This window comes from Lonchura striata, chromosome 6 (assembly GCF_046129695.1).
Source record: "Lonchura striata isolate bLonStr1 chromosome 6, bLonStr1.mat, whole genome shotgun sequence".
Classification (NCBI taxonomy): domain Eukaryota; kingdom Metazoa; phylum Chordata; class Aves; order Passeriformes; family Estrildidae; genus Lonchura; species Lonchura striata.
In genome coordinates, this window is record NC_134608.1 from 10,999,020 (window position 1) to 11,014,545 (window position 15,526).

General features: G+C 41.7%; 1 protein-coding gene across 4 annotated transcripts in view; it reads right to left on the minus strand.

Moving 5' to 3' along the window:
- Positions 1 to 14,820, minus strand: part of WDR20 (WD repeat domain 20) — a 45,797-nt gene extending 30,977 nt beyond the window's left edge. For all 4 annotated transcript variants that reach the window (XM_021541387.3, XM_021541385.3, XM_077783960.1 and 1 more), the window contains exon 1: positions 14,529 to 14,820. In XM_021541387.3, the coding sequence (XP_021397062.1) occupies positions 14,529 to 14,777 (249 nt within the window). In that variant the 5' untranslated portion in view covers positions 14,778 to 14,820. The remainder of the gene's footprint in view (positions 1 to 14,528) is intronic.
- Between the last annotated feature and the right edge of the window lie 706 nt (positions 14,821 to 15,526).

Here is a 15,526-nt window from a genome sequence, read left to right on the forward strand (position 1 = left end):
GAACCCCTAACACAGAAGTCTATAATGTAAGAATTTCAAAAGCTAAAACTGAAAGGGGATTTGTTGTTGTTGTGGTAAGGTATGTGTTGAATGGCACTCCTGCATGTTTTTCTCTATCTGAATACAATCCAGGATAAGCCTTGCAAAAATACCTGCCTATCACTCAGCCAAAGGCAGTCAGAAGGTTTTAAACAGAATTTTTCACTGTTAGGAATAGAGTGAATTAAAAAGCAACTATTTCAGAATAGCACAGAGCATTCCATGTATTCACAGGCACTAAATAAAGTTCATGCTGGAATACTACTTATGGACTGTCACAAGCTATGTAAAGAATCCATCACCTTCTGTAAAGGCTGGAAGGCACTGAAGCACACATTTTTTAAAAAAAGCAATCACTTTTGAGGAACTGAGAAAATGAAGTGTAGTGTAACAATTACCTCTTTATTTAACTATGTTTCTCATAATGAAGTTCTGCAAGTCTCACTTAATATTTATGCTTAGTTAACTACAATTTTCTCAATAGTTACAATTTAGTACCTTGTAACAGATTCAAAGCTCTAAAGTAAAAAGGTAATAGTTACCTTTCTGTTCTCCTTCTTGCTCCTTATTCTCCAGTGGATCCCTTTATTTACTCCAGTCTAGTCACACTGTTGCCTACACTTATAATCAGTCTTTCTCACCTGTTTTTAACACAGAGTGAGGCATAATTCAGATGAGTTTAACAGAGATAAGAATACATGTACTAGATGTACAAAGTAAATTAAAATAAGGAAAATAGGTATGTAAATACCTTCCAAGTAAAGCCACACATTCTGGCACAATTCAGCAGCTGTTCTCATTCAGTTCACACACTCAGTTGCAAAATTTATTAAACACTTAGTAAGTTACTTTCACTGGGAAATTGTTTAAATTGGCCCAGCACTGCAAGCAAAACTGGTTAAAAAACCATTCATGTTAAAGACAACACTTATTAAATTAGAGCTGGCAGACTGCTTTTAGATGACACCCAAAACATGGAACGAACTGGAAACATTGCATGACTTTATGGCATCATCTGAGTTGATCACCTCCTCCTCATGCACACACACAAAAGTTACCTGACCTGTTGGACCAGTGTTCTAGTCAGTCACATTCAAAGCCATTACTTTTACTTTACCTTTGAATCCTATTTTTTTCTTTTCTAAAACAATGGTATGGTTTTGTTACAAGACTGGAAAAATGCGCTGATGCAATACCAATCAACAGCAAACATTGAGGCCGACTGACAAAAGCAAAACTGCTTTTTTTTCTTTCACAAGATCAGATATCTGAGACATATTTAAAATACTCAAGACTAAGTGTCCTGTTAAAAAAACAAGACTGCTGTAGCTTCATCATTTAAGTTGTTAAAATTTCATCTCCTCTAATATAGTAACATTTAAAAGTTGGCTTTAGGAGTGTGTTCTATGGCAAAAACCCCCAAACATCTGCAGTGGCTTGACAAAACCCTAATGTTTTCTGATTTTAAGAGTGAAGATTAAAGTAGAATATTCCTCTCTTTAAAGGTATCCAGAAGTATTGAAACTAAAAAACAAATATAGATACTTTAAACACAAAAATAACAAATTTTTTTAAAAGCCATCTGGCTGATTCAGTGAATCAGCATTACAACTTATCTAAATTGATTTACTTGGAATTTGCAAGCTATTATATGATCACCATTATGATTAAATTAGACCAGATTTAGTTTCATGTAGACTTGTCAACAGGCAGAAGTGAAATAGAAAGTCATACTGCATAACAATATATTTGATATAACTCCATTCATTATACTAATAACATACAGGCAAATAGTAGCAGGTTGAGTTTCCACCAGTCTACCACACTGCTATCTATCTCAAAAAGTTTCTTCTATTTCTTTTTCAGCTAATAAGAGGAAAAGTTATTTCTTTATGAAGGGAAAAAAAAATTAAAAGACAAGAGCAGCAAAAGCTGAGGATTATCCGTTGCTATAATAAAACTATGTTTTAGTCCAACAGTATAAACTCAGTGCTTGGAAGAAAAAATTATATGGTAAGGAAAGCAGTCTGAATAATTGTACTCTGCACCGCCCTGTTGCTATAGAAACTTACTTCACTGTAGCAGTTAATTACTAATCAATTTATAATTTTTCATTACAAAGCTCAATAGAAGTCAAATGGAACACTGTCACGTCTGTCCAGCAACTCCAAATTATGTCTCTTCTGGCTACTGTTGGGTTTTGCAAGCCCTACAGGAATGCTGGACATTTTTGATACAGCGTTTTTATCAATAATTCCATCACGTTGCAGCATGTTAAGAAAATATTACTAGAACAAAGCCTTAATTACTTGAGTTCTAAAAATAAGATGGAGCTGGCTCTTATCCTAAGAGCACCAGAAGAGTCCCACAGAAGTTAAGTGAATAAAATACTGCTCCAATGTATAACCTGTACTCCAAAACCAGGATGAGGCACAATGGTTTATGCTTTTTGTGGTCATGTACAGTAACAGACAGATGAAATAACATATTTGCTCTAACTATTGTCCTGCAGTTGTTAATTCGCAATGCATCTTCCTTCTGGGGCTGAAGATACTTCACTACGAGCCAGCCCAATAAGATGAAAAGTGTTGCAAAACAAACACAGCTATTAGCAATCAAGTACTAAGGACCAAATCCCTAAAACAAATACAGTGAACTCTGATTTCTCACCACCCCATGTGTACAAGTTCTAAGATATCATCCAGTCTGAAAAGCAGAATCCTCCTTCAGAATTTTTAGAACAAAAGGCAGTATGTTCCAAATTCAGGCACCAGCTTTTTCAATAAAAGTATTTATTTTAAAGTAAGCAAAGTATTAAGATATTTTAAGTAATAATAAGTGTTGGCAGTTTCACTGGTATAGATATTGTGTGGAAAAAACCCACAACCTTTTGCCTGCTGTTAATAATTTTCTTTAAAAACTACCATCAAAGGGCTAAAAGTATTACACATGCCAAACGGTCACACAACACTGTCTCTTTCCTCAGGCTGATTTTTGTCTCAAGTGTAGGAGGGAGTGATCAGACTGTCTATTGTCACCGAGAGACCTCACAGACAGTGCTGCCCACTGAGTGCCCACATGTCAGGCGTTTTGCTAAATGTCCTCCCAGGAGACTGTGAGGACACCCAACACAGCCCAGCTATTAAATCATCCCACCCACTGATACGGGCATACCAATACCAGGCACACTAGGGATCTCTACTGTCAAAAATAATCATACCTTTAACCACCCTGAGGTTTGCACGTTGTCCAAGTCCTAACTCTCCTTTATATCAATTTGCACTGCAATGAAGAAAGGGTTCCCAGATGAATGAAGAGAAAGCACAGCAAAAGCTGTTTCTAGGCTCCCAAGACTGGGCTTGTCCAGGCCCTGATCCTACAGCATTCCCCTTTGACTCTCTCTCATGTACACACAATACTTCCATCGGTTTAGGACCAACAAAACACAATACACAGATTAACCAGACCAATGCCAGTCCAACACGATTTTGCAGAAGGTGTGCTGTGAGTTGACCCTGGCTGGATGCCAACACTGACCAAAGATGCCCAATTGCTCACTGGACAGAGGAGAAAACAATATAACTAAAGGTTCACAAGCTAAGAACTGGAAAAGATCGCTCACCTATTACTGGCGAAACAGACTTGACTTGGGGAAATTAACTGAATTTATTACTAAGAAAATCAGAGCAGGATAATGAGAAGTAAAAACAAACCTTAAAAATACCTTCTCCCCACTCCTCCCTTCTTCCTAGCTCTACCTCCTCCCCAGCAGCACAGGGAGACAGGGAATGGGGGCTGTGGTCAGTCTATCACACGTTGCTCCTGCCACTGCTCTGAGAGGAGTCCTTCCCCTGCTCCAGCGTGGGGTCCCTCCCACAGGACAGAGTTCTCCATGAACCTTTTGTATCTGAGTCCTTCAGGCACAGCCTACTCCAGCACGAGTCCCAAGTCCTACCTGCTCTACCTGGGCTCCTCCCTCCATGGGTCCACAGGTCCCTGCCAGGACCTTGCAGCAGCCTGGGCCTCCTGCAGGTTCACAGCCTCCTCCCAGGTATCCACCTGCTCTGATATGAGTCTGCTCCAAGGGTCGCAGGTGGATCCCTGCATCCCTATGGGTCTCCATGGGCTGCAAGAGCACAGCCTGTCACACCATGGGCTATAGGGGAATCTCAGCTCTGACACCTGGAGCACCTCCTGCCCCTCCTGCTGCAGTGACCTCTGTGTCTGCAGAGCTGATCCTTTCACATGTTCTCAACCTGCTCTTCTCTGTCTGCAAATACATCTGCACAATAACTTTTCTCTCCTGAAATATATTATCACAGAGGTGTTACCTCTGTTATATTGATTACCTCTGATACTCCTGATGGGCTCAGCCTTAGCCAGCAGCAGGTCCATCCTGGGCTTCTCACAGCAGCTTCCACCAGAAGCCCCCCAGAGCCTGGCCACGCCAAGCCAGTATAAGGTGTTACCTACTGCTCACAGGGAACAGAGATGTCAGAGTGCAGCACACAGAGCACTGAGTACGCTGCCACTGGACTGCTGCAGTAGCTCATTGGTAACCAGTACTTTGTCACTCTAAAAATGAGAAATATGGATCACCTTGAGCATCACTAAAGGCATCTTAACCTGGGCATTTGAGTTCCTTAGAACAGTTGTTTGCCCCATCCTTCTGATTTAGAAGTGCTAACATGTGCCCACGCTTAACTATCCCAGTTCCAACTAGAGAATTTACAGAGGCAGCATTTTGGCTAAAACACAGAACTACACTTGAACAGTCACTTCATTGGCACAGGAGCTATTCTGCCAACGCTGTTCGGTCAGAAACATCACCTGGAACAGCATCTTAACACTGAAGGTGTTAGTAGACAGCTCATGACACGCAGACAGAAGTTACTCCATACAAGGGACCACAGCTCCATTGCTGAAGGCAGGAGAGGCCATCCCCTGTGTTAAACTGATGTGAATATATCTGGACAGTTGCCTTTAGAGGGAAGGGAGCATAAGTTCACACTGAAGTAACAGCAAGACATTTCTTGAAGTCACCTGTTGAGGTATACAGCTCATGCTATTAAATAGCAATTCTCTAGTCAATACAAGCATCTCACTTTTACAAGCAGCAGCCTGTATTTTTGACGTTCTTCTTTGGGAAAAAACCTCCTGGATCAATATATCACACTGAACAGGCACATTTTAAAAAATTATTATTTAGTTATTTATGGACAGTAAAGTAATAATTTGAACTGACACAAAATGACAATGCAAAATGGGCTGCAAAACAGGTAAGAAATACAGCATTTGGCAGTAGATGATATCAAATTTCAAAAGTGGTACTGCCTAATCATGCAACTATTCCTGCCCTCATAAATTACTATTTTTAAGACAGACCCTATTGACACCTTAAGTGCTAACAAGTAGCTATTGAAGGTCTCTGGCCCGCTCTCTTACTAAAAAGGCTAAAGAGAAGCAACCTTTAGAAATACTTTCATTTAAAAATGAAGTCTGAAAATGAAATCAAACTGTTTGCTATTCTGTAAGAAAGGCAAATATCTGAAGAAAAATGCACACTAAGCCTTCACCTATGGCCTCACAATACAGTATTAAGTTGATGTTAAGGGACAGTATTTTCCATTCAAACCATTAAAATATGCAAATCCAGACATCTAGGCTATAATTTAAATCTTAGTAACGTGACTTAAAAAACAAATAATTGTAAAATTATTTTTCTATAGTACTGACAGTTACCAGAAAACCAGAAAAATCAAGACAACAAAAGTAATCCTTTACAACTTGTGCCAAAATTTCATTTCAATGATAGCTTCAAACATGTATGACAGTCATGTTCCAATATCTACCTCAAATATCAAGAAAACCTGCACAAAACCTTTCTAGAAGTCTTAAAAGAACCATACCAAAAAATCCCTAGAAATAAACTGCCACAGTTAAAATAGGATGAGACTACAGCTTTTAGGATTCTGTATTTGTTATGGTTACATTTACAAGTTAGGAAAAGGAGACATTTATGTTACTCAGATTCACAGTTATCCCTGTGACTGTAGCCCTGGGCAGGCTAAAGTGTCCTTAAGACATTGTTCAAATAGTTTCTTTCACCAGACTTGTGGGTTTTTAACACACAGTTCAATGTATATTGGTATCCATTCTCTCTCCTGTTGTCATTGCTCCTCCTTTCTTTAGCTGAAAGGGAGAATTAAAACCATAAACTTGAGTCCTCTCCAACTTTTACATGACATCACTTTCCTGAAAAAATATATCTAAAACTCCTGCTAAATAATATTTTTTTAATTTCTAGGAAACTGGGGATAATGAAGTTTGTTTATAACATGCAATGTTTTCTCCCTAGACCAGCCTATTCCCAAGGTAAATTTCTTGCTTAGACTATTTTGTCTGACAGCACTTCACAATCTCTAGTTGTACAAAAATTATACACTATTAAACCAACAACTTCTCAATACAGTCACCTTCCAATCCCACATTAAGTTAAAAAGTAACAGTAAGAAATTATAAACATTTTTTTTACCATTACAGCCACATGTAAACATTATGATTAACTCATGAAATTAAAGAACTAATATAGCTGGTAAACTAAAACTGCAATCAATTTGCAGAAGGTATCTATTAGAGATCTATCGTTCCACTATGAACAGCTGGACTGAATAATGCACATTACAACACTGCCACTGGAAAGGTTTCAATTGCAGCAGCTGGTGGTCCTGCCCACCAAGACCAGGGGGCTGCATCCACTGCACCAACAGCTGCTCAGCAGGAGCCAAACAGGCAACAGCAGCTGCTTCCAGTTACAAGGGGCAAGAAATGGGTGGCAAGCAGATGCTAAAACATGGGCTGTCTATTCACTTGGGCCCAAAAGTGAAGTGAGGTAAGGAAGGAAAAATACTCTATTTCCCAGGACACAACCAAATATTATTACTTAAAGTATAGCACATTTAATATTACTGTTTCTTTTCCTTAAGCCTTCTAAGAGGACAGATAATGGAAATATTAGGCATTATTTTGCAGTAAATGGCACCACTTTCAAATAATAATTCGTCCAAGTGTGTCAACATATAGTCTTGACAACTGGATAGCAAGTGGCCTTTCAGTGCACATCCTTCACAAAAAAAGTAATTTAGATTGGTCCCTTTAGCCAGAAAACTGCAATAATACTTCAAACTAGGGCATTAAATTTCATTCTAGAATGTCAAACAAGACAATTATGGCTGGCAATCCTCTTAGAGGTGGGTCTAGGCAGCCTTTAATTAGTCTGAGGCACCTTCTATGTACATTTTAACTGTTAACAGTTAACTATTTAACTGTCTTGCAGACTCACAGATGTCAATGTATAATGCAAACTCCTTGTCATTTAAGCATGTAGCACAACACTTTTATAAATATTCTGACAAAGCTGCCCCATAAACCTTTCCACAGGCACAGAAGTGTTTGTTACAAATGACCCCTCTTTGCATCTCTGAAGCATTATGACTAAAATTTCGTCAATCTGCAAAGAATAAGTGCCACAATTTTTGGCTTTACGCTAAATTAATTTCCCCAGCTGAATTCAAGTAAGTGCAATTCTACCACAAATGCACTTCAGTACAAAACAAAAAGCTCCAAAATTGTAACTGCTGTGGCAAAAAAACCCCAACTAAAGACATACACAAAAACTCACTGCCTATAAAAACTGCATCCCAATGTGCAGGCTTGGCCAGCACAGCCCAGCATTCACTGTCAAACACGCCAGCCAAACAAGCAGTCACAGACAAATGAACTCTTACCTCGGAGAGCAATCCCTCAGCCAGCACAGTGCAAGAGCTCACTCGAGTCAAACAGTTGTGACATGGGCTTCAAGCACAGACTAGGACAAGAAGAAGCACTATAGCCTAATACCACTTCCTACTTAAAAATCATCTTGCAAGCTCTGTCAACCATAGACATTTCATCTTCTTCCAGAGCAAGAAACATTTAACAATGTAACTGTCATTTTAAAGCAGCTTTTTAGCCTTTTTATCTTACTCTAGCCAGTCCTAGTTGCTCTGTGTAAGCCTCATATACAAAATTAAACGCTGAAAGCTACCTACACATCTGTAATCTACATTAACTCTTCACTGTCTCCTTCAGCAGTTTTGTTGGAAAAAAAAAAAAGCATTACTAAAAATTCCACCCTTCAGGAAAGACTACAGGAGTATTTTGTAACATGTCTGTCAATCCCTAGTACAGCCCAGCTGGAATTAGGAAAGATAGTATCTACCTACATCACAAAACTCTAAGTGGTAAATATATCCACCCATTAAACACCTGAAACAAATTTCCAAGAGGCTCTCACATACCTTCACAATCACAGATCAAGAGGTAAAGTTTTACTGATCTAGCCACAATACCTCCATGAGACTGGCTAGTCCAGTCCCAATATAACAACTATCATCCAACACAAAGAGAAAAAAAAAAAAAACTCAGCAAGAAATTAAGGGATTTCCTGAAAAAAGAAATATACAACACCCTTTTAAAGAGGGACAGAATAGAGTCACATCCAACACACCGGAGAAATGTGAAAGAGCAGCAGCAAATCCAACAGATGGATTTTAATTTCTATGAGAGATTCTCATTAATAGATGAGAGTACAAAGCAAATTTGTAACTTCAAGACTGGAAGAATTTGTTGCATTCTGCAGCACAGAACTGGAAATAAAACCACTCTAATAATCTTAACAGAACAAAATTCAATGAAAATGCTACATAGCATTTATAAACATCCACAAAATCAAGGCATGGATAAAAATGGAGAAATGCAGCAATATGGTAAGAAACAATCCAAGTGAGTCATCACTATAAGCAGGATTCAAAAATGTCAACACTATTCAATATGTTAGCAAGAATATTAGAAGACAGACTCAGCAAGCAACAATTCTCCCTTGCTCTGTACTGAAGTCACAGTCCAAGCACTGTGACAGGGTCTAGGTCTAGTTTAAGTACCACTAATGAAAGACAACAGAAGCCAACAGAGGAGAACAGTGAAACATTTGGAACTCATGATCTGAGAAGATTGGTTTAATGAGCTGGATTTATTTACCTTAGGAAACTGACTGGACAAATTAACAAGTTTTTAAATATGCAAAAGCCAAAGGCAATAGTCAACTGTCCTTTCTGTCCACACTAAATAACAGCATTCAGCCGTTTGCTTTCTCTTTTCTCCCTGTAGTCAGATACCAGAGGAAGAGGAAAGAGAACACTAAAAAAGTTACTGGTGGAATTCACGGTACTGCAAATGTAAGAACCAGTCACTAAGGTGTAGGTATACCTCCCCTGCTTCAGACCTACTGTATCTTCCAAGATCCTTACAAACCTCAGCACTTTTATAGCTCATATATGTTTTTAAAATGTACATCATTTTCAGAGGCCTGACACAGCTTAGTGATCAGTAAAAGTATACAGTAATATAAATTCACATTCCCACCACATCTTGAGAAAATGTGGTGGTTTTCAGCATACATCCCAGCTTCCAACCTACAACTGCCTCACACTGCTCTTCTCAGAGCAATAAATTAAGCACAGTGACAAATGTCACCCATTACCATTCTGTCACTGCAACAAGTTCCCAGGTGAGCAGTCTATAGAATGAAAGGCACCACCAAGGATAACACTCCTCAACTGCACAACAAATCAAGCCAGACAGAAAAAAGTAATTTTGAGAACTGCAAAGGAAGGAATCCTATACATCAGTCTTTTCACTGATAAGTAGGAACTACTAGTATGCCAACTCTCAATAAAAGAAGTTGAGATATGAGATGATTTTCATCCTAGTACAAATATAATTTCCAAGACACTTGTTCAATGAAAGCCTATAAAGACAGTAGACAAATTCTGCCCTCCATGGCTCCAGTAACCTGTGCTTATCACCTATGTATGTTTCTAATCCAACACTACTGCAACATACTGTAATATTCCGAAGTTATTAACAGACTGCTGCTTTAGGTAGCTGCAAGAATAAAGTCAAACTAAAGGTGAAGCCTCTTCTTGCAACAAGGTGATTTCACAAAACGAAACTACCAATGTTAAGAAAGTCTGCCACACATTACCAAAGAGTGAGAATTTAACTACAATACAAAAGGTTTTCTGTCCTTTGTCCAGGTAATAAGCTGAGCTATACATTCACATTTCATAACTTGCTGATATATTACGTAAAACTTAAGAATGTGCACCACGCAACACTATTGCTAATATGAACTTGTATTGCAATGACAGCTGCAGATTAATCTGCCCAGAAACTTTTACAACATACACATCATCACACACACAGCTTCTGTAAGGAAAATGCACAAGCTCTCTAACAGGAAGGGAAAAGGACTTGATCTTAATGTCAGCAGCAGTCTGGAAAGCCTTGCCTTGTCAGTCATTCCTAAGGCAAGGAAGATGATATAGCACTCTTCCAGCCTGATGAATCAACTAATAAATCATTTTGCAAAGCTAGCCATAAACCATATTTAAGTCCTTCAAGACTATCTTACAAACAAAAATCAAGTAACAGCCCTCACTCCTGATTAGGGGCTGTAGGAAAAAGCAACCCACCAAGAGCATCAGAGCATCATAATTTGAACAATTTGTGAATTATTACTTCATAATCTCACTCCATGAAGAGGGAAATGCCTAAAATAACAGGAAAAGCTTCCTTTAACACCTGTAACTCTCTTAATCAAAATCAAGTCAAAAATCCCTCAGGAACAGATCATTCTAAAACTGACTTAAGGCTGAAACAGAGGCTTTATTCAGGAGAGATCTCCAAGGCAGTGGATCCAAGCAGACAGTCCAGGCCACTGAAGGGGGTAGTGCCCCTCCAACACTTCCCTTACTGTCAGTGTACTCCAAGCACAGTGCACTAATCAACCCCAAGATGACACCGTTCAACTCACCAAATCAAGAGGAAATCTGCCCAGAAAATCTGCAAGTACTTTTTGCTGCTGGTTTAGCAAGCTGAACTAGCTCAACCAGAGGCTGAGCACAGCCAAAGACAAGGAGATAGGAGCACACTGCCAAGAGGGTCCTATACTGCCAGTCCATCATTTACAGCTGTCACTAGATCAGTTGAGTTATGAAAATTTACCCTTTCTGGTTAATAAGAGATCACTGCACACACCTAACTTTAAAGCCAAAGTAAAGGAGGACTGAAAGGGAAAGTCCTTTCAGTGTGCAGTTAAGAACAATTACATACTTATCTAAGCAAACCAACCACATCTCATTCCGTCACAGTTTAACTTCTTACTAAACTACAGGCTCATGTCTTTTATTTTTTAGTGGCTCCAAATCAAAAAACAGGAGTTTTCTGTAAGTCTGCATTGCTTTATAAACAAAAGAGAGCCACAATGTTTCACAATTTTTAAAAACTCAGGTTTTTTTTACAATGTTTTTAGGTTTTTTATGAAATAGTGAAAACTCAGCTTCCTTCTTAAAGAGGTGAAGAATGAAGTCAGGAGAAAGTACCTTTTTGCTTTGAAAAGTCTCTAGAGACAGCTTCAAATGCTGTCCAAAACTCCTGTCTCTCTACCAAACCATTAGGTCTGGAGTACAAATAGACAATCTCCACACCACTGTCCTGGCTGCCGGATCTAACTTCTGCATCAAGTGCCTTGGAAGGATCAAGGTTACCTGGAAATATTTTTCTTTATGTAAGTTAAATCTCCTAAGACAACACACACATCAGCAGTTCATGTAAAAAGGTGACTTACAAACCAGATATAGCAGACACAAAGCATTTAAGGGAAACTAAAAGAAGAAAAATTAGCATTATTGATGTCACGAAATAGCCTTCCAAGTGGTATCTGTGACTCAATATTAGGTTATTTATTTTTCAGTGTCATTCGTGGCTTAAGTGTTGCTCTTCCTTAATGTGTACTGATCTGCAATGGATTACTGATGCAAGAATTATCTCAGTACCAAACAGACACAGCCACTTAAAATACAGTCCTCGTGGTTCTTTTGCTCATTTTAGGAAAAATGTAACATTTTCCTATCAAGAAAAGAGGTCTTAAAATAATCTTAAAAAAAAAAAGGAAAAAACAAGAAAAAAAAAAGACAAAATCACAGTTGATATATTCACACAGCACAGCGTCATTAAATTCAACTCAATATTCCAATATGACTTAGTCAGAATGAAAATCACGATCTTAAAAGTAATCAGGGAAAATTTTTAAGGAATACATAAATAATTATGAACTAACAGGTAAAACTGAAGTTATCAGCACCTGTATTACGCCAAGGAGCACAAATAGCTGGGTTTTAAACAGATCAAATCCCTTTCCCCATCCTCATCCCAGGAACAGGAAGGAACACAAAATGTGATAGTCTGCCCAGTTTAAGGCAGAATTACATCGTGTCCATTTAAGTAACAATAGCTCTCTCCCTTTTATGACAGCCACAAGATAGAACTTTTGATTCTGAAAAGTTCACACGATCAGTTGACAGGCTGTCAGCCTGTTCCTGATTCACTTTCATACACAGACAAAACAGTTACTTCCAACTGAAGTTCCAAAATAAATTCCAAAGCAGCAAGTATTGCAGATTTAAATCAGACCATCTTCTCATTCTCATTTAAAGCATTTTCCTTAAAGTGAGTCAATCTATTTCAGCTCTTTCTTTAGGTTCACTTTACCAAAGTATTATACATATAGAATATACAGTATTGTTTTACATAGTTAATACTGTAAAAGGTCATTGAGATTAATTCTGTCCTAACAATGTCTATGTTTCACTCTATTCAGAGAAAAAAGTATTTCACACTGTCACAGGTACAGATGCCTCCAGAGCTCATGAGTTCACAAACTCAAATTTCTCAGTTACTGCATACCATACCAGTAGCTTTTAGCATCTAAAAAATCTAAATACCAAATATCTAAATACCCAGTTCAAGAAGACTTTTGTAATTTGATATAACTATAATTATTCTATTCCTTATTGTCAACTAAGTTCCAGCCTTTAGATTTTTATTTGTCAGAAGTGTGGCAAGAGATGACTAAGAGAACTTGCAAGAATCACATGTACCATTACTAAACTACATAAAGGCCTGCTCTGTGAGCTCAGAGAACTCTGCAGCTACTTTGCATGGAAAAAACAAACAGCAGGACCCAAACATGGCAACAATTTAGGATGTAGATTTTCAGAGATACTGCTCCTCAGGATACCTTGTAAAGACAGCAACTGGTTGTAAGTAGGGAATACTGTTTGATACTAAATACTCCTTGTATCCTTAAAGAAGCCATTGTCCAAGCATTATTTGAAACATACCTAGATTATTAAAATTCATTAAAAGGTGAAACTAAATACACACACACACTTTCACATATAATTATACAAGACATATCAGATCTGTTAGGTCACAGTCTAACAAACAACCATGTAGACTTTAAACTCCTGCTGCTGCCGACATTTTATAGAAAGGAGGAGTGCTGGGGGCACTCCCCTAGGACACAGCAGATTCAGGTATAATCCCTTGCTCATCCACGAGCTTCCTGCACAGCCTCGTGTGAGTCTCTAGCTCTCCGTGCCCTCATCCCATGCTGAATGGTGAGCTAAAAGCAGGAAGATTTCAAGGCGATCACATGATGGCAACTGAGACCCAAGCATGTAAAATAACGAACACCCACTATCTGAGACAAAGCAGAAAACTGACATTCATTATATATGTGTTTATATCTATTAGGAGTGACGTGGGTTCACCTAGCACAGCAAATTCCGAATTGTTCTCTCAATCCTGTTTGAGAGAAGGGTTTGTTCATAAATATGGTGACCTGAGAGATCAAATGCATGCACTGTACTGCATCCAATAATGACAAGCAAGAAGTGTCTCTCTCAAGTACATCAATCTTTTTATCCTGCAAAAGCAACTTTCTCTCTGTCAATTATCTGATATTTAAGACTCATCTCACTACACCACTCCCATTTAGGAATAATTCTAAAACCAACCCACACTTCTAAGTCATAACAAAGGCCTAAAACTGCACCGAATGCTTCAGACGTGCAGCCAAAGCTAGGAAGAGCCTGGAAGCAGGGATTTGACACCACCATAATCACGACAGGCATTAGCGTGTCCAGCAAATTCTGACCTGAAGCAGCAGGTGACGGAGGCCGAGGGAGGGAAAGCCAACCCTGATTCCCGCACGAGGAGCGCCCAAGCGATCGCATCCCTGCACAGGGCCCACACACACGGCTCCCGTCGGTGACACCGTATGTGGAGCAGCCCCGAGCACCGGCCCGCCGCCGATGCCCTCACACCGCCCTCGCCGCAGGCCCGCTCTCCCCCGCCCAGCCGCCAGCTGGCTGAGCGGAGCTCGGCCGGAGCCGAGGAGCCGCCGGCCCCGCGGGGAGTGGGGACAGCGAGCGAGGCGCAGCCCGGCCCCGCGCCCCCGCCCCCGGCGCGGCCCGCACCCCGGCGGGCGGGCGGCGCGGAGCCCCGCCGCTCCCCGCCCCAGCCCGGCGGGGGAGCCCCGGTACCTTGCGGACCCCCTTGTAGATGTAGAAGTAGAGCTCCCGGCCCACATTGAAGCAGAGCCGGTCCCCGTTGCCGCTCTGGTCGTTGACGTTGACGAAGGAGACGCGGACGGGGTTGGAGCCCTGCGAGTTGAAGGGCACGCGGTTAGGCCGGCTGTACTCCGAGTGGCTCAGCAGCTTGTACAGCCCCTCCCGGGTGGTGAACTGGGTCTTAATCTCGTTCATCTCCTTCCCACCTCCCTCCGCCGCCATCTTGGAAAGGAGCGCTCATCCTGCCCCAGTGCCCGGATGTGCCGACACTGCGCAGCCGCCGGCGCGCGCGCGGCCCCTGCGCGCGGGGGCGACGCGAGGAGGCGGGGCCGGCGGGGCCTGTTTACCGCGCGACTGCGCGCGCGCCGGGCCCGCGCGCCGGGGGCGGGGAAAGGGGCGGGGGCTGTGAGTGGGCGGGGCCTCGGGCGGGAGCGGCGGCGTGCCCGAGGGGCCCGGCGGGGGACACCGCGCACAGCCCCCTGCACAGCCTTCCTGCACAGCCCCCTGCACAGCCTTCCTGCCCCAGCCCCCTGCACAGCCCCCTGCACAGCCTTCCTGCCCCAGCCCCCTGCACAGCCCCCTGCACAGCCTTCCTGCCCCAGCCCCCTGCACAGCCTTCCTGCCCCAGCCCCCTGCACAGCCCCTGCCCCAGCCCCCCTGCACAGCCCCCTGCACAGCCCCCCTGCACAGCCCCCTGCACAGCCTTCCTGCCCCAGCCCCCTGCACAGCCTTCCTGCCCCAGCCCCCTGCACAGCCCCCCTGCCCCAGCCTCCCTGCACAGCCCCCTGCACAGCCCTCCTGCACAGCCTTCCTGCCCCAGCCCCCTGCACAGCCCCCTGCACAGCCCCCTGCACAGCCCTCCTGCACAGCCTTCCTGCTCCAGCCTCCCTGCACAGCCCCCTGCACAGCCCCCCTGCACAGCCCCCCTGCACAGCCCCCCTGCACAGCCTTCCTGCCCCAGCCCCCTGCAC